This window comes from Epinephelus moara, chromosome 14, assembly GCF_006386435.1.
Source record: "Epinephelus moara isolate mb chromosome 14, YSFRI_EMoa_1.0, whole genome shotgun sequence".
In the NCBI taxonomy this organism is placed as follows: Eukaryota; Metazoa; Chordata; class Actinopteri; order Perciformes; family Serranidae; genus Epinephelus; species Epinephelus moara.
Genome location: NC_065519.1, coordinates 34,586,810 through 34,612,511, shown reverse-complemented (window position 1 = coordinate 34,612,511; position 25,702 = coordinate 34,586,810). Strand labels below are relative to the sequence as shown.

Below are 25,702 nucleotides of genomic sequence, written 5' to 3'. Positions count from 1 at the left end.
CAGTGAATATAGCTGCTGCTTCTGCTTGGTATCATATTTCTTACATTTCAGAACAAGCTTGTCTTGTTACAGTTTGTCCTCCTTAGTGTAAATGTGTGTTTAGCTTTGTGTCATTATCATGATAAAATGAAAGCTCCATAAATAGGGGCTTAAAGGGACAGTTCCCCCCAGAATCATAAATATATATTTTTCCTCTTACTTGTAGTGCTGTTTTTGAGTCTAGATTGTTGTGGTGTGAGTTGCTGAGTGTTGGAGATATTGGCCATAGCAGGAGTATAAATATAGATACAGGGGCCTGATCGCCACCTGGAAATACGCCAATGTTTGAAGTTGAATTTTGTAGCACAAAAGATGTGATAAAAACAAGTATATAAAAATAAACATGGCAGGGATTGTGCTGGAGAGGTAAGAAACCTGAAGGGGCTAATGGTGAAAACCTCCCCTCTAGAATTTTAAGTTTATTCCAATACAAATAGTATTTTTCTCCTAAACATGAGAATGTAACGGACACAAGTAGTTATAACAATCATAAATGAAACAGACACATTAGCATAGGATAAATTGTTAAAAAAAAAAATTCACATTAAACCAAAAATGGTGCGATTTTTTTTTTCAATCTATAACACAGTTAGATGCTTATTCTATATAAACTATAAAGAATATAACTATGAAAAAACATTTAGTTTAAGCAATAATTTCCTATTTTTTTGTAGTTTTTATCATATACAGATATATAATGATGATTGCTGGGTAATATGTATATTGATGTGCAATATCAAGTCTCTGTTTAATCATGTAATGAAACTATACAATTTACAGTAGCTAGTTTCAGTGCAAAATCTGTCAAGACTGACAAGCTGGGCGCATCTGCAAGTGCTTTTATGTTTAAAAGCAGCAGTAAGACACACTGTTGGTAACATATACGCCTAAAACTGTGTGTGTGTGTGTGTGTGTGGTTCATAACTAGTAACTAGGGCACGCTTGGGCCCATCATTAGGGTCCACAGGGGCCTATTGTAACTTCCTCACACCACTGGGCCATAGAGATGTCTGCCTTCTCTCTAATATAATACGGAGTGGCACTCAGCTTGTGGTGCTCAAAGAGGCGAAAAATACATTTGAACAATTCAACAGCAGTCTCTAGCGTGTAAATGTGCACTTGACTGCAGAACGTTGGTGCAGCCATTAGCACTGTCACCCTCCAGCAAGAGGGTTTGGGGTTCTGGGTTCAGATCCAAGGGTCAGCTGGGGCCCTTCAGTGTGGAGTTTGCATGTCAACATGAGTTTTCGCTTGGTTCTCCATTTTCCTCCCACAGTCCAAAGACATGTAGGTGTGGTTAACAGATCACTCTAAATTGCTCATAGGTGTGAATGTGAATAACTGTCTGTCTCCATGTGTCAGCCCTGTGATAGTCTGGCCACCTTTGTACCTCCCCTCTCTATACCAGGATAAGTGGTTCCAGATAATGAATGAAACTGCTCACAACAAGGTCTGTGGATTATCTTGAGTAACTGGGTCAGAGACATTGCTGTTGAGTTTTACGATTGTTTTTAGTGCCATCTAGTTCCATTATATTTGAGAGAAGGCAGACGTCTCTATGAATGATATCTCCAACACTTGGCAACTCACACCAAAACAATCTAAACTGATAAACAGCACTACAGGTAAAAGAAAAAATAGGTGTATTTTTTTCTGGGGTGAATTGTCTCTTTAATTTTAAAATGTGGTGATCAATCCTCTATTGCATAGAAATAGGCAACTCTTATAGAAACAATATATTAAAACACAGAAAATGCTTTATTTTCTAAAAAAGACAATAGAGAGAATCATTCTTATTTTCATGTGTAACAGTTTTCTCTTGGACATTCACATATTTACAATCAACAGTGGGCAGCAGTGTTATTGCAGTCCTGCTTTGAAATTTAAACTAAGATCTATACACTTGATGCTTATATACAACCTCATGCAGTAAAGTCCAGTTTGTGTAAAAAGTCCTAAGCAAATATTAAAACTCTAAAATAGATCATTTTTGATCTATTCACAAAAACATCTTAGTCGACATACATCTTTGGAGTGTAGGCACATCGGACTTCAGAAACAGCTGTCAGTATACACTATACATTCATATTTGCCAACATTATGATCAGAAGACAGACGCTGGAACCATGCAGTAGAAACGTACCATTAAGTAAAGGGAAGTATGCAGCATTGAAACAGGGCTGAGTTCTCACTACATGCAGTGACGACATAGAGAGGGGTGCCTGAAGTCTTTGGTAAACAGTGTTTGAAATCAAGTGGCAAACATAAGCAATGCTTTTATGATACTCATTCACTCAATTAACACTATGAGAATAGTTATAAAGTTCATCCAGTTAAAGGTCACCCTCCTCCAGAGGAGTAAACAAGAGTTAAAATACTACAAAGGAGTGCAGTGATCGCGCAAAACCTCCTACTGGACCCATCTCTGTGGTGTGGGCTCTACAGTGGAGCTGCATCACAGGGTTCAGTATCACTTGGCATGTCTGGCAAGTTGAGACTGATAAGATCACAGGACTTCCAGGGTCCATCTTTGGTTCAGTTTTCTCTCATCATACGTGTTGAGGATCACCTGGTTCTTGTCATACTGATGACCACCTGAGAAGCAAAAACAATAAAACACACTCAGTGGGTTTTGCAAGAAAATAATATTAGACTGTTGACACCAACTGGTAAAGTTGGTCATTAAAGGGATATTTTGGATCTTTCGAAGTGGGGTAGTATCAGGTGGTAAGCTAAAGTCAATGTATTACCTACAGTAGATGTTGGCCGATACACCCCCAGTTTGGAGAAGCAGACAGGAGTACTGACATGGAAGCTAAGCAAGCAGCAGCCCAATGTATTTTAGCCACTTTAAAAAAGTCTCACCATAAATTATAAATATCAGTTTAAATGTACACTACATTTAGAATACTTTCACCACTTTCGCCGATGGGGAGCTGAAGCTATTATGTCCCTCTCTCGAAAACCAGACTCCATTGAGAAAAACAGTGATTTAACATTGCTGAAAACAGGAGCTGCTGGTTTACCGCTGCCTCGATCAGTTAGTCTGTTTGTGTTATTGTGTGACTTTGGTGTTTAAAGCGGTTAGTTCAGATTTGCCAAAGTGACACAATTAAACTAACTAACTAACTAACTAACTAACTAATCAAGGCAGCTGTAGACAAGCAGTTCCCAAGATCAGCAAGCTAAAATTACTGGTTTTGTTAATGGAGTCTGGTGGCTCTGATGTGAGCATAGATGGGGAACTGAAGCCATTAAAAATATCCCCCTTGGAAGAGGCTGTCTGTGGCAAGGTATAATGGTGAAAATATTCTCAATGTAGTGTACACCTAAAGTATTAGTGGGTTTTTTGGGCGGCTAAAATACTTCTTGCTGCTGCCCCTCCCCCTCCACAGAGGTACATTGCTTAGCTTCTGTGTCGGTAGTTTTGCCAGATAGAGCTGCACAATTCTGGACTTAAACTTAAAAGTCTGTTGTAACATGTGTCTATCTTTGGTTTTAGGTGGATTACATTAATAAATTACACTTGTTTGTAAGATTTTATTGCACTTACAATAATGTAATAAGAGTTTGTTTACTCAAGTATCACCTCCTTTCTCTCTGCCCCGTGTCTGTGTGCACTGGTGAAGCACACAGCAGGGGAGAGAAAGGAGGAGTGACAGAAATGCAGCCGAACGTATGAACCAAGGTCATGATTTTTTTCTGATCAATGGTGCGGTCCTACTTCCTGCTTCTCCAAACTGGGGATGAGCTGACAGGCATCTACTGTATGCAATACACTGACTATGAATAAGTGCCTCACACAGCCCCACCTCATAAAAATTCAACATACCACTTCAAGGAACCAAAATATTAAACACAGTTACTTATCACAAAATGTAGTTAAAGCCAAAACCACTTGACAAAAGACAAAACAAAACTTTGTAAGGGTGCATTGCATCTCCTCAATACACCAGCAGATGGAGCTGTTGGTTTAGGTCTGATTGAGTCACAATCACATGCTGACATAGCTGAACTTGTTTTACTTTATTCCAACTAACATAGCTGTACAAATACATGTTTGAAGTGAAGGCAGAGCTATCTGACCTTTGACCTCCAGGACCAGGTCAGGTTTGAGGTGGCAGTGCACTCGTCCGTCTGGGGTGATGTTCCACAGGTTGTTGCCTTTGCCTCGCTCCGGGGTGACACAAAGCCTGCTGCCCTCCATCAACAAACCTCCTGTGGTCTCCAGGCAACAGTCCTCAACCAGCTGGAGACAGGAGGATGAACATGCATTAGTAAGTACTGGTTAATTTACTTGGTGCTTGAAATCCACTGCTGGTCTCAAGTAAGTGCAGAAAACAAATGACAAAGCTCTCACAGTATACATACCCCTGATGCCTCTTGCTGACACAATCCCTTTGATGAGACATTTTATAATAGCAAGTATTCTAAAAATATTTTTTATCAGCATCAAAATACACTGATAGATAATGTTATTGTTGTTGAGTGTGAGACGTCCTGCTAACTAACAGACAACCAACAGACATAAAATCATAACCTCTTTGGCAGAAGTGACCGGTGGAATGAATTAAGTCTGTTGGGAATACATGTTTTTTCCTGCTTTGCATATTGTCTTGATCACACCCTTGTTTACAGGTACACAGCTAAAATAACTATGCCAGAGGGTAGAGTGTTTTTCTCTACAGCCATCTCTCAAACTACTCTAACAGTTCCTGCAGCAAATAACAGCTGTTTCCAGATAAACACAATTTCTGTGCAAATAAGTTTTAGGGCTCATACTGTATGTGGCACGAACACGTCTGAGAGCAAAATCCTAATGATAATCAGGCAAATATTAGACTTTTAAAGCCCTACTACAAGTGTTTGTCAATAAAACACTTCCATATGTTCTGAAGGTGTTGTTTGAAGAAATGTTATGACCATAAGCTATTAAAAGATGGCCTGTTCACTTAAAGGAAGGAATACTTCAGCCCCCAGTTACTAGATGTATACTTGTTACTCACCCTGTTTTACACTGAATTCATGAAAAAAAAACTTTGTTTTTCTTGCATGACTCCAGTGAACAAAGAATCCAAAAAGAAAATTCAAAAAGAAAAACTATATCAAATCATCTGTTTACAAACTCTCACATATAATTCAAGTCTCATTGATCCAGTTATATGCTTAGTACTTCCCTACAAACAGCCCTTTCTGAAGGAAACTGAACTGAAAGTGAAACTTGTCCATGCTCTCTTCAAAGCCAGACTCCATTGACAAAAATAGTAATTTTACCTCGCTGAACACACGAGCTGCTGGTCAATTGCTGCCAGCTTTTGGATTCTTCGTTCACCATACAAGCATGTGAGAAAAACATTTTCTTCACTTAGGCTAGGGTTGGATATCGTTTGGGTTTTTTCCGATACGTGTTTTTAGATGTTTGAATCTGGGGCGCCGTCAGCCTCCATTAGGTGCAGTTGTGTTGCTACCTCCTCTCCCCTTGGATCTCCACAAGTGTTGTGAGGATTCTATAACTTCACCTGATCCTCCGTCGGCATATGGGTGAGTAGATAATGGCTGAATTTTCATGTTGGATGCACTATCCCTTGAACAGGTGTGTAAATCCAGGGTAACTAGCAGCTATCGCTGGTTCATGACAGAGTCACGGAGGACGAGGAGGACGAGGGGGGAGCAAGCTCCGTTGTGTTTGATAACATTGTTGAACATAAACAGAAGTGACAATGGTGCTTAGCGTGCCTTTAAATAATAATATACACTCAACAAATGAATGAATGAATGAATGAATGATTCTGTTACGTGTAATGTCCAATAGAGGGAGACACAGCATTAAAAAAAGCACCGAAAGGAGGCACCGCAATGTGCGTTTTGTTTCGGTCCAGTAGGTATTGGTTGTATAGGTACCGGTTCCATATAAGCACCGGCTTTCAGTACCCAACCCTAACTAAGTCATCGTAACACTGGGTGAGTTATTGATATACAAATGGTCATTCGGGAGGTGAAATATTCCTTTAATACTTTTGTAGGTCTGTTACAGTAGTTTTGTGTGGTGTTGGTATAATGCTGTACCTTGCAGGTAAGCTGCCCGTCCCGATAGAGCCAGACCTGCTCTAGCCCTCCCGTCTCCTCCACAGCCTGAATCCTCATCAGCTTGATGTCATCCAAAGTTCCTGTCAGGGACATCACACATCCCGTCTCCATGCTCCGCAGACGGAAGTACATCTGTTTCTGTTGGAGGGAAACCACGAAACCACATGATTTATGAATACATGTCTAAATAATTTATAACTGGATGTGTGACTTGTTTTATTGATCTGACTTGATTCATGTGACAGTATCTTATTTGATATTTTATGTGTCATATACTCCTCATTCATAGAGACACTAATTTGATGGGCCTATTTTTGATGGGCCCGTGCCCCCCCTCCATACCTGGAGTAATGGACGTAAGGATCCTATTTGCTGCCAGCCACTGAACTCCCAGAAGTCACCCACTTCACTTGGCTGGAGGAGCAGCTGTCGACCACGGTAGTTACTCTCTTCATACAGCACCCACCTGTGGCAAGAACAGCCATGTGTGTTAGTCCAGCTTCACAAATGTGCAGAGCAAAATATGAGACAATGTCAAAAAAAAAAAAGCCAAGCTATGTGATTTACAGTTGTGACATTTGTTATTGACCTGGTGGCTCCCTCACATCTTTGACACGTTTGCTGCTCTTAATGAAAACATATCCAGTGCTAACACCATGTAAAGGGAACTTCATATGTTCGTGTCAAACCTTTTGCACTATGTGAACATTTAAATATTTTTCCATGTATCCATTTGCATTTCATCAACATGTCTGTGTTTAAATATGAAGAACTTGGGTAAAAAACTTTGCTTATTTAAATATGTATTTAACAAATTTTACTAAACAAATATAAGGTATACTCATTCATGCATATACAACTGAAGAGTTGAAGTTATGGAAAATCAATATTATGTGTTACATTGTTATTCCAAATACTACAATGTACACATACGACAGTATTGTTAAACAACTTTCATATGATTAGAAAACATTAATTATGTTGTCTTAGTTTGTTGTTGTTTTATGAGCTGTCAATCATGTTGGGATTTATAGCAGGCTTTGACAAACTGCGCTTTCAAAATGGTCTGTTCAAAGATGAAAAGTGGGAATGTTTAAAAGGTGACATACATTCCTCCTTCCACCACCAGGGAGCGTGTGCGTGTGTCGAGGCCTGCCTGCAGCAGGTTCACAGCTCCGTTTCTCAGCACCGCTCTGCGACCTCTGCAGCCAACCTTGCTGAACAAGACGATGGAGGGCAGAGAGAACTCCTGAACAAGAAAACCAGAGAGTTTGATTTAATTATTAGTCTCATTCATAATCACTTACAATGATTCCTTCATCACCAACAACAGCATCACAGAATGCTCAAATATACCTTTTCATATAAGCAGTACAGGCAATACTCACATGTCCGGCAGTCTGTATGGAGCGAATGGTAGACTCTGAGGACAGGAAGCCTATGGTCTCTGTGTTGGGGTATTCTCCCTCCTCCAACACATACATGTTCTCTGTGAACTGAGCTCCTTCATACGCCACCCAGCTGACAGAGAATGACACACACAAGAACACACACATTGTTGATTTAGAATCTTAATATCAACATTATGAATGAAGCTTCGGTACAGGTATAGGTACGAGTATGGTTGTTAGTTACTGTCTGTCTCAGATACAACCTGGGTCTTGCTGACACCAATGGCTGTTAAAGTTCTCCTACTAATGAGATGCAGGAATTAAAATGTATAAATGAACAAAAAAAACAAAAGGTTTTCATCTGGCAAAGGTCTGTTTTTAGTTTGATGCTAAATAAATACAGCATTCGTTCTTCAGCCAGCTGTGTTAAATCTCTCATACCCAGAATGTCTCTGATAGTTTCAGCCAGTGTTTGGTGCCAATTCAGCTGCACCTACCTGCCAGCCAGTACTTTACAGGACTTAGGTACGAAGTCATCATCCAGAGCTGATGCGCTGTCCTCCAGAGTCACCAGCCTTCCCTGGAAGTCTGGCTCAGAATACAGCTGCATCTGGAACACATGTAAAAACAAGGCTTAGTGACACAACCAGAACAGACTACGAAGATGGCTTGGGAAAAATGGATAACTCTGTTTAATATTAAGCCTTAAATGGAGGGATGATACCTTGAATTTTGTTGTTCCCATCAGTGTGTCCTATAAAACAGACAGGAGGGAGTTATTAAGCTTTGCATTAACAAAGTTCTTAACAAAACAATGGTCATGTAGTTGTTGCTTCCATGTGGAAACTCCTGATGAGCCACATCCTGTTTTGAACTGATCCTACACATTCATCTCTTACATGGAAGACCGGCTGTATGGATGAGATCATGTAGTTCTGGGCTCCCCAGTCCTCTGGGCTTGCATACAGGCCTCTCTCCAGCACGTAGAGCTCTCCGCTGAATCCAGGCTTCTCAAACGCCACCCACCTACCAGAGACATAAAGAGAACATCCTATGACGCAAACACCTCAGTGACAGAACTTATTTATTACAGACAGATACAGGCAAAGCTGTTTCTCCATAGCCTGACTGGCTCTCTGATTAAATCACAGACTTGGACTTTATGCTGCCATCATAAAAAGAGCAAGTCCACACTGTAAAGAGGTTGTAAAACGATTAAGCCGGCCGGGCAGATGTACAGCAAACAGAACATTACACAAGATGTTGATAAACGGTAAACAAACTCACTCAGCTGAAAACGTGCATCTGGCCGAGTAACAAAAATCTGTTCACTACAAAACGTGCGTGTTTTAAAGTTATTAATAAATATTAATAACTGACATAAAATGTATGCAAACCACTTTTTTAAACAGTTAGCTACTTAACTACAATGTCACAAACGGTACAGTATGCACTCTACCTGGATCAAGGCCTTCCTTTTTTTAAAAATTTTTTTCAGAAACTTCAAGAAGAAGCTTGCGATGTACATCTTTAAAGATATACTATGAATTTTTGGATTTTCAGTGACTGTTTGTACAAATGTTTGCAAGTGAAAGTGAAAGCGAAAGCCAGTCCCACATTCATTCTTGCGTTGGAATGAGCTTTGTCCACTTGGCATTTCACTGCTAAATTTGGCTTTTTTTTGCCACTGTGTCTACCGTCTTTTATAGCTACCTCTTGGATGCATTCTACTTAGGGTCTGGCATCTGGTCACTACTGCTCGCTGTGCAAAGGAACGTCCTGACCACAGCAAATAAAAAGAAAATTTGAAAATACAGGCAGAGGGCAGAATCTTTGCAAATTAATACACCACTAGTTCACTCTTCTTCATCAGTGTAAATCCTTGCCCTCAAGATACAAAGCTCATCCTTTGTCAAACGTGACGTATCAATTACCCTACTGAATCAGTCACACAAGATTATTCATAATTGTTCTCTAGGGGTGTATGTGTGCATGTCTGAATGTTTGTGTGTGCAGTGACAGAACACTTAGTCATGTATGGACAGTGAAGCACACACCCAAAGACTAAAAGGGCGTGTGTGGACAACGCAGAGTCAAAAGGTTTCCCTCCTTCATTGTGAACTTCTATTGGTTTGTTTGGTTTTTTTGTATGTTTGTTTTTTTAACAGAGGCTGTTTACTTACACTCCACCCATGACATTGACGGACTGAGTTTTGCAACCATGGCCAACGTCCTCCAAGCTCGGGACGGGACCCAGCAAGTCCGCATGGAGCCCCAATTGATCAAAGTGCTGCTCGCTGAACAGTTTAACATGAGGGGACAGGAAATCCTGGGGAAGATAATACAGTGATATTGTTACAAAGCGGAAAGCCACTTCTCTTATTTCAAATCTTCCCTGTCCAAAAAAAGTCTTTGTTTCATTGAGAATCAACAGGGGCAGAACAGACACAGTTTAAATGGCCAGTGAACTTTGAAAGGTGGAGTGCAGAATCACCATAGCAATCGGTGCTTAGTGCCAAGGATGAAAACAAGATCAGACAAGAAATCGTGCAGATTACCTTTTCAATGTGCCAATAATATTGCAGGTGATACTTACCGAGCACACGGGGCGAAGAGAAAGGAGCCCATCCTCAGATCCTCCCCAGTCACTGCAGTGAGGATACTCCCCCTCTTCCAGGATGTACTGCTGGCCTTCGAAGTCTGCCTCTTGATAGCCCACCCAGCTGTGAGGACAAAACAAAGGAATATCACTAAAATTTCACAACTTTTTTTGAACCATCTACTAAAATCTAAATTAATATCCGAAAAGTTGGCTGCCTATAAAACAAAGATGATGGGCAAATAATCTTTGGCTGCTGCTGGTCACCCCCTTCATCTATTAACTCAAACAGATACTTACAGACCACTAAGGATCTTTATAGACCCCATTGTAGACAACGTCTTCTTGCTCTCGTCTGGTTTGCCTGTTTGTTCTCCTTCCGGTTCTTCTTGCAAGTTGTACGTGTCACTGTCGACCTCGATGCTCTCTCCATCAAAGTTGGGCTTCTCAAACACTAAGGCCTAAGTGGGAGGAGGAGAGAGGAGTTAAAGATGAGCGTTAGTTGTAAACACAGTCTTTAGATGTGTGTGTGTATAATTGTGTATCCACATGTGTTTTGGGCTCATTTCTATCCTAAGACAGAATTTTTACAGTGACATATCTGACCTCTGTCTGACAAGAAAGGTACACGGGATGCGAGAATAGACTGTAGGCTAAGAGCTGCCAATATACAGGAGGTACATACAGTATGCACAAAAAAGTGTTTGGACATCCTCTTGCTTTCTTTAGGCTTTCTCTTTGAGCTGTATCTTGAAAATGTGCAGGGTGTTTCACTGGAACTACACAAGAACCTTTTGAGGAATCAGTACCTAAATTTAGTTTGATGGCTCCAGGTGTAAATACAAGCCCCTGCCATTGGGTTAGTAGTTTCACTGAAAATAGAGTTAGGCTTTGTTGTCATCAGTCTTAAAAGTCCTTTTGAAACTCAGCAGACTGTTTACTGTCGAGACAGGAGCACTGCAATTTTCAGTCTGTCTTCACGTCTGCGTGTTTACTTTTTATCCATTCATAACATCCGACTGAAATATTAGAGTCACGCTGCAGTTAATACAAAGAACAGTATGACTCTTCCTCATATGAGACTAATTTGTCTTCAGATGTAGCAGAAATACAGACAGGAAAACAAGATGGACTTAGCTCCTAGTTTAGTTCCTCTGGTTTCATAGTTCCTGGAACATTTTGGTCAAAAAGGGCTATTAGCTACCACAACCCAAATCATGAAAATGATTAACATATTTTTGGTAAATTACTGGATGAGTTTAAAACTACAGACACAAGTACATAGGACGCCTGCAGTGTCCAATCTAAGCAGTCAGTTTGGCAAAGTGTTACAGTGATGTATTTAAACTTCTTGTTTTGTTCAACCAACGTGTCCAAAACCTAAAGATATTCAATGTAAGGTAATATATGACAAAGAAAACAGCAAGTTCTCACATTTGAAAACTAAAACTAGAGATTATTTGGTGTTTTTGCTTGAAAAAAAAGGACTGAAATGATTTATTAAATTATCAACATGGTTGCTGATTAATTCTAATCTAATCCATTTAACCTAATCTAATTGTTGAAGCACTAGTTCTGCTTGCTTGATCAAAAATCTGAGCATGATGTTTGGTCCCTATTGGGAGTTTTGAACATCATGTGAAATTATTGCTTCAGAGTGCTCTAAAAAATCAGCTCACTCCCACTCAAAAATTTTATAGGAAGTCATCTATGCTTTCATCACATCACACTGATTACTGCAGTCTGACACCAAGTTTAAGCCTGTCATTGGCTACCTATTCTTATTTTCCAACCCTTTCACTATCAGTGTGTTAGTATTTTCAAAATTCTTGTCACTATGTGAAACTAGTCTTGCCTTGCAACACCTATCTCCACACTTTGTTTTAGTGCTGTGTGTGAAACAACAACAGCAACTCAGAGCTAGCAACCTACACGCTAAAATGTCTTAATATGTTATGTGGTCTTGTCTTTTGCAAGGATTTAGGCATCTTTAATCCCAAGGCTCACCTCCCCACGTCACCAAAACAATTCCCTCCCGACACTATTTATCAAGAGCGCTGTTGCTGCATTCTGGGCTTAGTGCAGCCCAAGACACCTCTGATTGGTTAGAGGAATACAAACAACCCAGAGCATTTTTTCCCCTAATGCAGAACTATGATGAGACCTTTTTTCCAGCACTGGCACAGCACTAAACAAAGTGTGAATTAGAGACAAGACTATGACTACTCTCACACTTGTGATGACATTTCAATATGTATAGTTTCTGTAAACAGCAGATATTGATAGATGCAACAAACGTAAAGCAAAGCAAAACACACCTTGAAATCATGAGGGTGCTCCACCTTTATTGGTCCCTGTAAAGACGAGACACACATTTGTCAGACCAAAACACTTTTTTAAAAAAATGACAGTACAGTGCAAACATATATCATCTATTTCATGTGTTGTACCATTCGAAGGGGTCTGAGAGACCCAACAAAGGGCTCATGGAAACCCCAGGCCTGTGGGCAGGGATACTCCCCCACTTCCAGCACTCCAACAAAACCTCCAAACCCTGGATTGGTGTACACCAGCCAGCTGTAGACACACAGAGACAGCACACGAGTGAGAGAGAGAGAAAAAGACAGGGGAGAGGAGAAGGAGAGTAATAAACACAGTGACTTTTCTCTTCACAGTATCTTGTCTTATCCTATCAGATAAATGCAATACTGTATCACTACACCATCAATAATCAGCAGCAATTAAAACTGACAAGCACAAACTCAGCTCCGTGTGCATTCCTTCACAGACAAAAAACAGATGCTGCACACACTCATTCCCATGGAGTCATCAGCAAGCACACTACCGTCGCAGCGCTGCATCATAAGACGTGCTTTAACTGCAGTATCTAGCACCAAGAGGAAGCATCACACTGCAGCCCGTAAACAGAAAAGCTATTGCTATTTCTAATAAAGTAAAAGATCTGAGTACTTCTTTCACCTCTACATTATCTTAAAGTCACGTGTGGACACTCCAGAGCTATGGCTCATCAGGCAATACCTTTGTTGCCATTGTCTTTATAGTGATGGGAATGTGGGTTGTGTAGCTCGGGATATTTTTCAACCTCAACAGCTAGTCTCTCCTCATCCAGTCTTCGACACACACAGAGACAGCGACAGCAAGAGGCGAGGAGAGAAGTCGAGCTACTTTGGGGGCCCGAATGTGTAAGTATGGCGTGAATGGAAATGAGGATGTATATAAAAAGCAATAGGGTCAGGTGTTTAATGCGCGCTGTACAGCAGTGTGTTTTGTCATTTAGTTGCAGGCCAAGAATGAAACTGAAAGATGTTTCCATAATGCAAAAACCCCCTTCACATAAATTCCCCAAATGAGTGACAGGAAGAGCTTTTGGCTGTCGGCTGAACTTACACTCCAGAATGAACCTTAATGGAGCCGGTGGTCAGTGGGATCCCATAGGAGCCAATCTCCACAGTGTCGTCACAGTAAGATGACACCCTTCCCAAACCGTTTACCTCTGCAAACAGGTCAATTCGGGGTACGCTATAGTCCTATAAAACACAAAATAAAAATACGATAATGTGAGAATTCCAAATATTTAATGCCAACACATTATCAAAGTGTCTGAATAAGCAAGAATTTTTAAAAACTGTATTTGGAGTAATACACTAGACAGTTACGGGTACAGATACTAGACAGTTTTAAATACTCATGCCACATGTATTTTTGGTCAATACCTTTACACAGGGATCATATGAAGTGGCAAACAACACAACAGGACAAACAGTGACAATGACATGGATGCAGTGTGATAGTCTGACAAATCGACAGGTTTACTTACTCTAACTACCAATCGAATAGAACCTATGACCAAAGGCGCTGTTGGTATAGGCTGACCCATCTGGTCTAGTGTCGTCGGAGTTCCTTCCTCTGCCCACATATTCAATATTTGGTCTGTAGGACCTTCCTCAAGGGCAATGATACGACCCTGGAAGCCAGGTTTTTCATAGAGGAGCCAGCTAAAGGAAAAGAGAACTGCATCATTACATTATTAAAAATCAGAAATTTATTTTTTAAACAGCTTTGTGGATGGCTCTATTAGATACATGCTTATAAGGATGACCAGAAACAGAATACAAGTGAAAGGATCTGGTAGGATGGTTCTGAAATGTGGGCCAGTGTAAAAGAGCCAAGTGCAGACACTTTACCTGGATAGTCATTTAGATTATACTGTATCAGTAGGTTTTTACTGAATTATTATTAAACATGCAGGTTTTTTTATGAATGCTACTGAAGACCCTTACCACCCTCTGATGACTCTGACTGAGATGACGGGTGACAGCTTCATTGCGGTGGCGTCCTCTACATCATGGTAGAGTTCAAACGCCTGCCCTCCAAACTGAGTATGTTCATGTATGACAATCTGGATAAGGACACAGACATTAAATATATATATATATATATATATATATATATATTCATTACATATAGAGCAGCAAACAATGTATTATTGACATAAAGCATTGTGGAAAAAAAGCAAATACATAATATTTAATCATACCTTTCCAGGCCTTTTGTGGAACCCTTTTATTGCAGGTATCTGAAAGAAAATATAATATTTTGATTATGAACTTGAACCTGTGCTTTAAAAAGATTGCAGTCCTCCGAACAATAGAGCTAACATTATTTGTTAGCCTCTTCAGACCCAAATCATTTATAGAAATAAGATACGTTGCTTATCTCCACCAGTCATGTTACAAATGTGTTCATTTGAATTGATTTGAATGTTATTTTTATATACAAAGAGGATATTGTTACAATGATGTTTTCACACAAGTGTGATTAGGACTCGTTGGTCAAGTTTGTACTACTAGCACCTATACTCACATCTAGGGCAGCCCGTAGTAGTTGACTAAACGTTAGTCGACCAGAAGGGTCATTAGTCAGCAAGATTTCACTGGTTGCTTAGTCTCGGAACAAAAATAAAAAACAAAACAAAAAACAAACAAACAAATAAACAACAATAAACTCTATCAGGAGCTGCGCCTTGTCAAAATGAATCCAAACTTATGTGACTGGACCACGTGGTAATTTAATTTGAAAGGACAGACACAGGAAGTGGCCACATTCAGCAGTCACTTTACTTTAAAAAGCCGTTACCTGTGGTTATTACACAGGCTAGTTAATAACATGTCGGGCAGGAAATCCAAAGTGTGAGATCATTTTAATAAGGTGAGGGACGAACCCAAGGTGATATATAAACTCTGCAGGCAAACATTCGCCTATCATTCATCAACTACAAACATGTTGCATATGAAACATGTAAGTAGCCACATGTGCATTAGCCACTTAGCATAATCATTACTGCTTTGCCGACAGCGTAATTATCAGGTGGCTCGCTCAGTGTGTGACGTGCACTTGTAGATAAACTATAGGCCTACATAGGGTTTTGTATTTCTCTGTAATGTAGCACAGTATTATTTATACTATTCTTTCTCAGACCTTGAAGTCAAACCATTGTGTTGCCCCGCCCAAAATATATAATTTAATGATCAAGTTAATATTGTAAACATGCCGGCAACTAGTTGACTAATGGCCCCTAAATGATGACTACTGGTCAACTAAGAAGATTCTTAGTCTGGGGCAGCCCTAGAAGAAGCCAAAATAACTATATTGTAACGCCAAGGGTCTAAAGGGAGAGAAATGAACCCTTGCCATGCAGTAATTATTATACCCACACTGTGTTCATCCAAACGCAAACATGCTTTTTGCATAGTCCTTCTTTATTTGCCTACTGATGCAAATGTCTTAATGTGACGTGACAGTTGAGCTTCAGTTGATCTTGGCAAAGAGTCCCTGTTCAAAATTCCAGACCTAGGACATGCTCCTTTGTCCTGTCCTCACTTGCAAATGATTCACGACTTTGTTGCAAAAGCACCACAAAACAAAAGAACAGGATATGAGCTGGGACATATCACTGCGGAAATAAACTAAGACTTATCAATCCTTTGTGTGAAAGCCTAGCAGGTCAGAACCCATTCAGGCTTTAGGCTGTTAAATCTCTTTACAGAAGACTGTTTTAATAATTAATTGAACTGAAACTATAATTACTGAAGCTTATTATTTAAAATATTGGAATTCTTACCTTAGGTGTAGAAGTAGTAAGTGCATTACGAGAACTCTGCTGGGTGTTGTTGCTGGTTGCAGGCAGTCCTGCAGGGCTCTTCAGGCTCACATCCACATTTGGTATTCCTGCTGTCGAGACCTGGTCCATCATGGCACCATCAGGATTCAGTTTAGTTTCAACCATCTGTGTAGAGCCCTGGGAGGCCTCGGACTCTGATTTGCTCTTCTTGAGGTATTTCTCTAAATGATCAGGCAGCTTTATCTCCGAGAACGAGGGCAGAGAAGGAGGAGGAGAGGAGGAGCTGATTGCTGACTCACTAACTGTACCCATACCACTACCTACAAGTGGGCCTTGATCTTGACCTTCCACACCCTTCTTATCTGCTTTAGAGGCAGGCAGAGGTGAATCAACAGCTCCCTGCTTTCCAAGCGATGGCAAGCCCTGCTGTTGGTTGGGAAGTGTGCTATTGGAGGCAGAGGTAGCTTCCTTTTTGCTCTTCCTGGAGGACCGAGGGGAACTCAGTAGGCTGGAGAGGATGGACATCCTTTCAAGTCGTGACGTCAGTTTTCCAGGTTCTTCTCCATTGTTTTGTCCCTCTTCTTTTCCTGCTTCAATATTTGTCCCCTCACTGACTCCATCTTTTCCTTCCACCTCATCAAGTGATTTCATTTCATCTCTAAATGTGTGCATGGCATTATCTTGTCCATGTCTTTCCAGAGTCCGTCCTTCCCTATTAGCTGCTTTTTGTTTAATTACCATAGCCGGGGAAGGATCCTTAAAACATTTGCTATTTTTTCTTAAGCCAAACTTGAATTCCTCTGGATCAAATGCTTTCTCAAAGTGGTCCTCCCTGATGGACGGCATGGCAAAAGGTGGAGATGGGGACTTTTTACGAATATGCCTTTTAGGAGGTAGTGCGAATGGAATGCTTCCCTCCTTAATGCTCCTGATAAAATCATCAATGTCATCAGGCTCAAGAGATTCGTCCTCACTGGCTGAGGCTTTTAGTCTTCTTTTGTGTTCCTTCTTCTTAGGTTTTTGATGCTCCACATCTAACCAGCTAGATGGAGATGATTCTGCTGTCGCAGACAGAGATGAACTGCCATTGAGTGTTGGCTTTGCAGACTTTTGTAGATCACTAAGGTTTATTATGATTTTCTCTTCTCTGAAAGTCTGCCGTTCCTGTTTAAAACTATTTTCTGTTTTGGTTGTCTCTTTGGCGTCTCCATCATTCTTCTGAGCATCAGTGCTATCAAGTACTTTATCTGAAACAACAGTGGGCTTTTCTTTTTGTTCTCCAACAACTTTTTTGCCAGATGCATCATTTATGGAAATGCTTTCTGACTCTTGCTTGGCATCTGTCTTTGATGCCTTCACCTGCTGATCCTTTGGCTTTGTTACTTTAATTTTATCACCCTCTTTAAATTCTTTTCTTTTTTTCTTATCAGTCTTACTGGCTTCTTTCCCAGTTACAAGAACAACTGGGTCAGTATTTGGGGCTTTGAAATCTTTGGGTTGATCTGTGTTTTCATCTTGTTTCTTAATCGCCACAGGTTCATCTATGATAATTGAGGGCTTCTGGTCCTTAAGGGTGCTAACTTCAGAGTTCGCATTCTCGATTACAATTTCATTCACCAAACTCTTTATTGGTGAATCTTTTGTGTTAGTCTTCTCTTTGGCGTCATCAGCACTCTGAGTTTTGGTGCTTACATTTTGGTCTTGAATTTGGCTTTCTGACTGCTTCTTTGGAGGCTCTGTTCTAACCAGTGTCTGATTCGCCAAAGTCTTTACTGATGAATCCTTTGTTTTAGTCTTTCCTTTGACATCTTCAGCACTCTGAGTTTTGGTACTTACAACTTTTGGTTCTTGAATTTCTGACTGCTTCTCTGAAGCTTCTGTTCTGTCTGCCTTCTGTTTTAGGTCAGAACTTGGATGTTTGGATTCTGTTGATTTTCTTGCATCTGGTTTTGTTATGTTCTCAAGCTGATCTCTAACAATTATGGACTTCTGATCTTCTTGGTTTCTTACTTCAGAGTTAGCATCCGCAGTTGTCTCATTCACCAAACGCTTTACTGATGAATCCTTTGTTTTAGTCTTTTCTTTGATATCTTCAGCACTCTGAGTTTTGGTACTTAAAACTTTTGGTTCTTGAATGTGGCTTTCTAACTGCTTCTTTGGAGCTTCTGTTCTCACTGGTGTCTCATTCGCCAAACTCTTTATTGATGAATCCTTTGTTTTAGTATTTTCCTTGATATCTTCAGCACTCTGAGTTTTGGTACTTGCATCTTTTAGATCTCGTATTTCTGACTGCTTCTCTGAAGCTTCTGTTCTGTCTGCCTTCTGTTTTAGGTCAGTATTTGGACGTTTGGATTCTGTTGATTTTCTTGCATCTGGTTTTGTTATGTTCTCAAGCTGATCTCCAACAATTATGGACTTCTGATCTTCTTGTTTTCTTACTTCAGAGTTAGCATCCGCAGTTGTCACATTCACCAAACTCTTTACTGATGAATCCTTTGTTTCAGTCTTTTCTTTGATATCTTCAGCACTCTCGGTTTTGGTACTTACAACTTTTGGTTCTTGAATGTGGCTTTCTGACTGCTTCTTTGGAGCTTCTGTTCTCACTGGTATCTCATTCACCAAACTCTTTATTGATGAATCCTTTGTTTTAGTCTTTCCCTTGATATCTTCAGCACTCTGAGTTTTGGTACTTACAACTTTTGGTTCTTGAATTTTTGACTGCTTCTCTGAAGCTTCTGTTCTGTCTGCCTTCTGTTTTAGGTCAGTACTTGGATGTTTGGATTCTGTTGATTTTCTTGCATCTGGTTTTGTTATGTTCTCAAGCTGATCTCCAACAATTATGGACTTCTGATCTTCTTGCTTTCTTACTTCAGAGTTAGCATCAGCAGTTGTCACGTTCACCAAACTCTTTACTGATGAATCCTTTGTTTCAGTCTTTTCTTTGATATCTTCAGCACTCTGAGTTCTGGTACTTACAACCTTTGGTTCTTGAATGTGGCTTTCTAACTGCTTCTTTGGAGCTTCTGTTCTCACTGGTGTCTCATTCGCCAAACTGTTTATTGATGAATCCTTTGTTTTAGTATTTTCCTTGATATCTTCAGCACTCTGAGTTTTGGTACTTGCATCCTTTAGATCTCGTATTTCTGACTGCTTCTCTGAAGCTTCTCCTCTGTCTGCTTCCTGTTTTAGGTCAGTATTTGGACGTTTGGATTCTGTTGATTTTCTTTCATCTGGTTTTGTTATGTTCTCAGGCTGATCTCTAACAATTATGGACTTCTGATCTTCTTGGTTTCTCACTTCAGCGTTAGCATCTGCAGTTGTCACGTTCACCAAACTCTTTACTGATGAATCCTTTGTTTTAGTCTTTTCCTTGATATTCTCAGCACTCTGAGTTTTGGTACTTACAACTTTTGGTTCTTGAATGTGGCTTTCTAACTGCTTCTTTGGAGCTTCTGTTCTCACTGGTATCTCATTCGCCAAACTATCAACAACTATTGACTTCTGATCCTCCTGGTTTTTAACTTTAGAGGTAGCATCAGCAGTTGTCACGTTCACCAAACTCTTACCTGATGAATCCTTTGTTTCAGTCTCCTCTTTAGTTCCCTCTGCAGTCTGAGCTTTAGTAATTAGAACCTCTGGTTCTTGAATTTGGCTTTCTAATTGCTTCTTTGAAACGTCTGTACTCATTGGTGTTTCATTCACCAAACTCTTAAGTGATGACTCCTTTGTTTCAGTCTTTTCTTTAACACCCTCAGCACTCTGGCTTTTGGTGCTTACAACTTTTGGTTCTTGAATTTGGCTTTCTGATTGCTTCTTTGGAGCTTCTGATGTCATTGCTATCTCAATCACCAAACTTTTAACTGACGAATCCTTTGTGTCAGTCTTTTCCTTGATACCTCCAGCACTCTGACTTTGGGTACTCACAACCTTTGGTTCTTGAATTTCCGATATTTTCTCTGGAGCGCCTGTTCTTTGCGGTCCCTGTTTTAGGTCTGTATTTGGAGGTTTGCTTGTATCTGGTTTTGTTATGTTCTCATGTTGATCTCTAACCATTACAGACTTTTCATCCTGTTTGTTGCTAACTTCACAGTTAGAATCTGCAGTTGTTGTCTTCCCTACCAAACTCTTAATTGATGAATCCTTTGTTTCAGCCTTCTGTTTAGCTCCCTCTGCACTCTGAGTTTTGATGCTGACAATCTTGAGTTCTTGAGTTTGGCTCTCTGATATCTTCTCTAGAGCTTCTGTTGTTACTATTTCTGGTTGTTGTTTCTGGTCAGTATCTGGACGTTTGGATTCTGTTGGTTTGCTTATATCTGGTTTGGTTATATCCTCATGTTGATCTTTAACAGTTATGGACATCTGGTCTTGTTGGATGCTAACTTCACTATTAGCATTCATAATTTTAGTACCTACAGTGCCCTGGGTTTCACTGCTTACTGGTTTTAGTTCTTGAGTTGTATCCATTTGTAAAACTTGGCTTTCTGTTGTCTTCTGTGTAGCTTTTTCTGTCTTAGGTTTCTGTTCTAGGTTAGCAATTTGACATTTAGTTTCTGCTGATCTATGAGCATCTCTTTTGTTAATGTCCTTATCTTTGTCCATAGCAATTAAGGTCTTCTGGTCCTTGTCGCTCTTAACCTCAGAGTCAGCAGTCTCATCTGAAATCTCATTCTGTAAATTCTTCATCAACAAATCCTTTGTTTCATTCTCTTCTTTAGTAGTTGTAGTTTTAGAGCTCACAGCTTTTATTTCTGGAGTTTGACTCTTCTTTACGTCGGCCTGTTTGTCCCCCTGATTTGCTTCCTTATCCCTGACCTTCTCAGCATTGGTTAGAAGTACCTTGGGTTCCTGTTCATTTTTCACAGTTGATGTCTTCATCTCTTGATCAGTCTCCTTATCACCTCTCTCTGCATTCTCCTTTAAGATGATCTCACTCTCCTGCTTTGAATCAACCACACTGGCTGTATTTTCAGGGAGTGCACTTCTTGCTTGCTCTGCCTCTATTTTCTTCTCTGCCAGGGCTTCTGAAACTGCCGTGTGTGGTCGTTCCTCCAAGTCAGGCTGTATACGCTTCTCCTCTGATGATAGATCTGTTGGCATCTGCGTTTTTGTGATGTCTCTCTCAGTCTCATGCTTAATAGTTATGCCCTTGAGCTCCTTTTTGCAACTCTTCTGTGAGTCAGTGCTTTCCACCGCTGCGTCATTCAGCTTTTCATTTGGTTTTGAGTCTTTCTCCTGTCTTTCAGATTCTCCTGCCAGTAAAAGAGGCCCTTTGTCCAGCTGATTTTCAACATTCTTGGGCAATTCACAAACAGTCACAGCTTCTGTTTGAATGTCCAAAGCCTCTGCTGGTTTCCTGCCAGCCTCCTCTTTACTTTCCTTCTCTACTTCAAAATCTTTTACTAAATCTCTGCTTAATGTGGGCAATCTATCATTTTTAAGAATTGTATTTGTGGTTTGATCCTTCAGTAACTTCTTTTGCTGCTCTGTGCTGGCCAGGTCAGCATCAACAGCAATGGATGTGGCTGAAAGTACATCTTTTGGCTCAGTGTCTTGGTCTTTTGAGGCCAATTTAGCAGGAAGACTAATTCTGCTGTTATGTTGCTTAGCAGTGACTTTGTTTGTTTCTTTCAGGGTTACACTATCAGGCATAGCACCTTCCTTATCAATGTGGGCCACTATGTCACAGTGAGTGCTGTCAACTACAACAGGTTTGGCTGAAATATCACTTATATCCTCATGGTAAGGTGATATTGTTTTCTGAGCCAGCACAGCAGAATCTGGCTCTGGAAGGCCTCTCTCCTGGATTAAATTTGGTTTTATGTTACTTATTAGCTGGTCTGTCTCTGAAACGTCTTTTTCTTTAACTTCCTCTGTACAAATCTTTGGTGAAGACGGTGCCTCCTGTTCCTGTTGGGTGTTGTCCCTTTGATCGTGAGATTTCTTAGGTGGAGACTCAACTTTTGTTTGTTGTTTGATCTCATGCTGTCCTTCCTGGTAATCAGTCTCAGCATTAATTACAGGAACAGGTGGCGTCTCAGATGGACTTGCTTTGGCAACCTCACCGCTAGCCAGTATCTCAGCCCCTGAGCCTGTAACTGATGTAACTTTTACTTGAGTGTTTTCTGTAGTAATTGCATCGTTGTTTTGCATTGGTTGGATTTTTGAAATCTCCTCAGTTGCAGGACTGGTTATGCTTTCCTCTGATTCCTTTGTCTCTTTTACTTTCAGTTTGTTTTCACTGATAGCAGACTGATTGTCTTTGACTTTTATCACATGCTCTTGTTCATCTGAAGACAGAGACTTGGATTTAAATCCATCACCACTAGCATTGTCAGAGACAACTGACTCTGTGTTCTGATTAGAGTCCTCCTGTTCAGATGTGGATGTGGGGGCAGATTTTTTAGTTGGTGAAAGTTTTCTGGGTTTTACTTTGCTGGGGCTTCTCTGACCCCTTGTAGGAAGCTTGCTTACAGGTGATGAAGGATCAGCTGAATCCTTTACTGTACTTTTCTGGTGTTTGATGTTGTCGCCCTGTTTGGGGAGCCTCAATGAGACAGTTTTTTCTTGCTTGGTGGGAGGTGGAGAGACACTCAAGGTGGATGTGTCACTCTCTTCATGGCTAATGCTTCTTTTAGATAGGGGTTTGGATGGTGCGGTTGACAGCATGCTTCCTGTTGTAAAGAAACATACACACAGACACACACACACAGCTTTAATACAACAACAAGAACAACATCAACAGAATGATCTTATATGACAGAACAACCCAATCGCCAGAATAAATGTTGGCATTGTATGAAGATCATGTTTTGACTCAAATGCTTTAGTGGCACAAGCAGTGATTTCTTGGTAAAAAAAACAAGTGCTTTTCGTGGCATCATCCCCGTTTAAAACACAACGTTGAGCTAAAAAGTAATTGGAGACACAGCAATGACTCACTAAAAAAACAACCAGTCTGCGGCTTGGCAGGTATCTTGCCTAGATGACACGCCATCCACCATCCCCTCCACCCCTGATGGCAAAGATACCTCATGTATTGCGTCACTTTACCTTGAAACGTTGATATGATATGTATGAAATGTGCATATGTAACATATCTGTAGTTTGCAGAAACGTACAATGCCAAAATTTTCTTCTAAGGGACTTTTATATTCATGTTTATATTACCCATTCTTGTACTCTTTTATGTGTCTTATATGTGCCTTGTACTTTTTTATGTGCCTTAGCCACTGGACACGATAATCCTGTCTAGCATACAACATGTTGCCGTGGTAATGTCTTACCTTTCTTGGGACTTTCGGGGAGTGCGGGTGATGTCTCACTACTAGGAGATAGTTCTTGCTGCTCTGGACTCTGCTTCTGGACTGTCTTGGATTTGTCAGAATCTGTCTGACTAGATGTCACTTTCTTATAGTTGGTGCCACTTGTTTGAGTTATCTCATCGTTCTTCTTCCTTGTCGGAGATGAAATGGGCAACCGACTCTTTGGTGTCACGGAGGCATTATTCTCCAGACGGTTTTGCCTTTGTTTTTTGACATCCAGGCCCTCCCTGTCAGTTGGGTGTGCTGTTTTAATACTGCTCTCCTCTTGGTCTCTCTCCATGCCATTTAACAGGTTTATAGAGTCACTGTCCTCATCTGGCTTTTCTTTAACAAGCTTTGTTCCTGTCTTGGGAGTTGTTTTTGTGGGAGAAATGTCTCCGGACAGAGCTTTCCCTCCCTTGGCTTCTTCAAAACTTTGTTTCCTGCCAACTTTGGTTGTAGTGACCGGTGATTTCAAAGCCTCTTTGGTTCTGGGTTGTTTGTGCAGTTTGGAAGTGACCACTGACCCAGAGGCATCAGTCACTGATGTTTTATCTGCTGTCACTGGTGATTTGACATCAGCATCTGATGGTGACCTTTTGGGGATTTTAGACTTTGAACCTGTTGGACTTGAGGGACCACTGGTGCTTTGGTCTTTTGATGTTGGTAACATAGAAACTGTTTTATCATTGCCAGGCTCTCTCTGTGGTGGCATATCACTGGAAGTTCCCACCTTTGTGCTCTCTGTGGAGGCCTTGGTCTTTGTTGTCACAGTTTTGGCCTTACTGCCAGCTGCTGAGGATGGAGTTTTTGCTCCACTTGCTGTGGTATGCTGACTTTCTGCTGCTGCTTTAACCCCTCGTTTAGAGGGTGTAGCCTGGTTAGTCCCTTGGCTTCTTACCCTTGACCCTACCGCTTGTGACTTTGCCCCGTACATGTCAGAGGCTGCAGAGGTATCATCAAAGTCAGAGGCCTCAGAGTCTGTTTTTTCTTTAACTATGGGCTCAGGGGTATTTGTGTCAGAGTGCGTCATCTCATCTGGTGTTGGCAGTGGCTCAAGGTTGGCTTCTTTGAGTTCCACATTGTTGTTTTGGAGGCTTGGCAGTCTGAAGGGAAAGAAAGACAGACAGAGAGAGAGAGAGAGAGAGAGAGAGAGAGAGAGAGAGAGAGAGAGACAGAAATATTTTTAAGTAACCTTGAAAGGATAGTAGGAATCTTACAAAGCGGGTTTGTATGAGGTCCTTATGATAGTCAGTGTGTTACATACAGTAGATGTCAGTCGGCATGCCCCCAGTTTGGAGAAACAGACACGAGTAATGCCACAAAAGCTCAGAAATGTACTGCTGTGGAGGGGGGCAGCAGCAAAACATATCATAGCCTCCTAAAAACATCATTAACAGTTTAGGTGTACAATATATCTACAATATTTCTCCACTTAACCTTGCTGTCAGACAGCTCTTTTCTACGGGGAACTGAAGTAAAGCTGTTACATCACTTTCTTCAAAGCCTTCAAAGTCTCCATTAAGAAAAACAGTATTTTAACATCGCTTAACACAGGAGCTGCTGGTCTACTGCTGCCACCATTAGTTAGTTTATTTGTGTTATTATGTAACTTTGGCATTTTAAAAGGGTTAGTTTGGATTCACCAAAGTCACAAAATAACACAAACTAACTAACTTATTGAGGGAACGGTAGACCAGCAGCTCCTGTGTTCAGCCAGCTAAAATTACTCTTTTTCTTAATGCAGTCTGGTGGCTTTGACAAGAGCATAGATGGGAAACTGAAGCTGTTAACGGCTTGTCTGCAGCAAGGTAAACTATTGTCAATGTATGTAACAGAGTTTACACTTAAATTAATATGGATTTTTTTTTTTAGGTAGATTTGTTTGAAAGTGGCTATAACACGTTTTGCTGCTGCCCCCATCCACAGCAGCACATTGCTTAGTTTCTATGTCGGTTCTCCTGCCTGCTTCTCCAAACTGGGCGTCTATCGACTGACATCTACTGTAGGTAATACAATGGATAAGTGCCTCATACAACACTAATTCAAAAGATCCACTATTCCTTTCACAGCCAAATGCTGTATGAGTCTTCAAACAAAGAACAATGAATAGTACATTTCATTTTATTCTCCAGTTGCATGC

At 40.6% G+C, this 25,702-nt stretch overlaps 1 protein-coding gene across 2 annotated transcripts in view; it reads right to left on the bottom strand.

Annotated features, from left to right (window-relative positions):
• Positions 1-1,703: 1,703 nt before the first annotated feature.
• crybg1a (crystallin beta-gamma domain containing 1a) overlaps positions 1,704-25,702 on the bottom strand; it is a 58,133-nt gene continuing 34,134 nt past the window's right edge. For both annotated transcript variants that reach the window (XM_050061183.1, XM_050061184.1), the window contains 20 exons: positions 23,542-24,665; positions 16,259-22,929; positions 14,675-14,713; positions 14,418-14,536; positions 13,955-14,132; positions 13,525-13,664; positions 12,567-12,693; positions 12,435-12,470; positions 10,417-10,577; positions 10,114-10,240; positions 9,701-9,846; positions 8,417-8,543; positions 8,242-8,271; positions 8,015-8,127; positions 7,515-7,647; positions 7,236-7,375; positions 6,469-6,592; positions 6,106-6,264; positions 4,126-4,288; positions 1,704-2,634 (listed from right to left, as the gene is read on the bottom strand). In XM_050061183.1, coding sequence (XP_049917140.1) covers positions 2,546-2,634; positions 4,126-4,288; positions 6,106-6,264; positions 6,469-6,592; positions 7,236-7,375; positions 7,515-7,647; positions 8,015-8,127; positions 8,242-8,271; positions 8,417-8,543; positions 9,701-9,846; positions 10,114-10,240; positions 10,417-10,577; positions 12,435-12,470; positions 12,567-12,693; positions 13,525-13,664; positions 13,955-14,132; positions 14,418-14,536; positions 14,675-14,713; positions 16,259-22,929; positions 23,542-24,665 — 9,946 coding nt within the window. In that variant the 3' untranslated portion in view covers positions 1,704-2,545. The remainder of the gene's footprint in view (positions 2,635-4,125; positions 4,289-6,105; positions 6,265-6,468; positions 6,593-7,235; positions 7,376-7,514; positions 7,648-8,014; positions 8,128-8,241; positions 8,272-8,416; positions 8,544-9,700; positions 9,847-10,113; positions 10,241-10,416; positions 10,578-12,434; positions 12,471-12,566; positions 12,694-13,524; positions 13,665-13,954; positions 14,133-14,417; positions 14,537-14,674; positions 14,714-16,258; positions 22,930-23,541; positions 24,666-25,702) is intronic.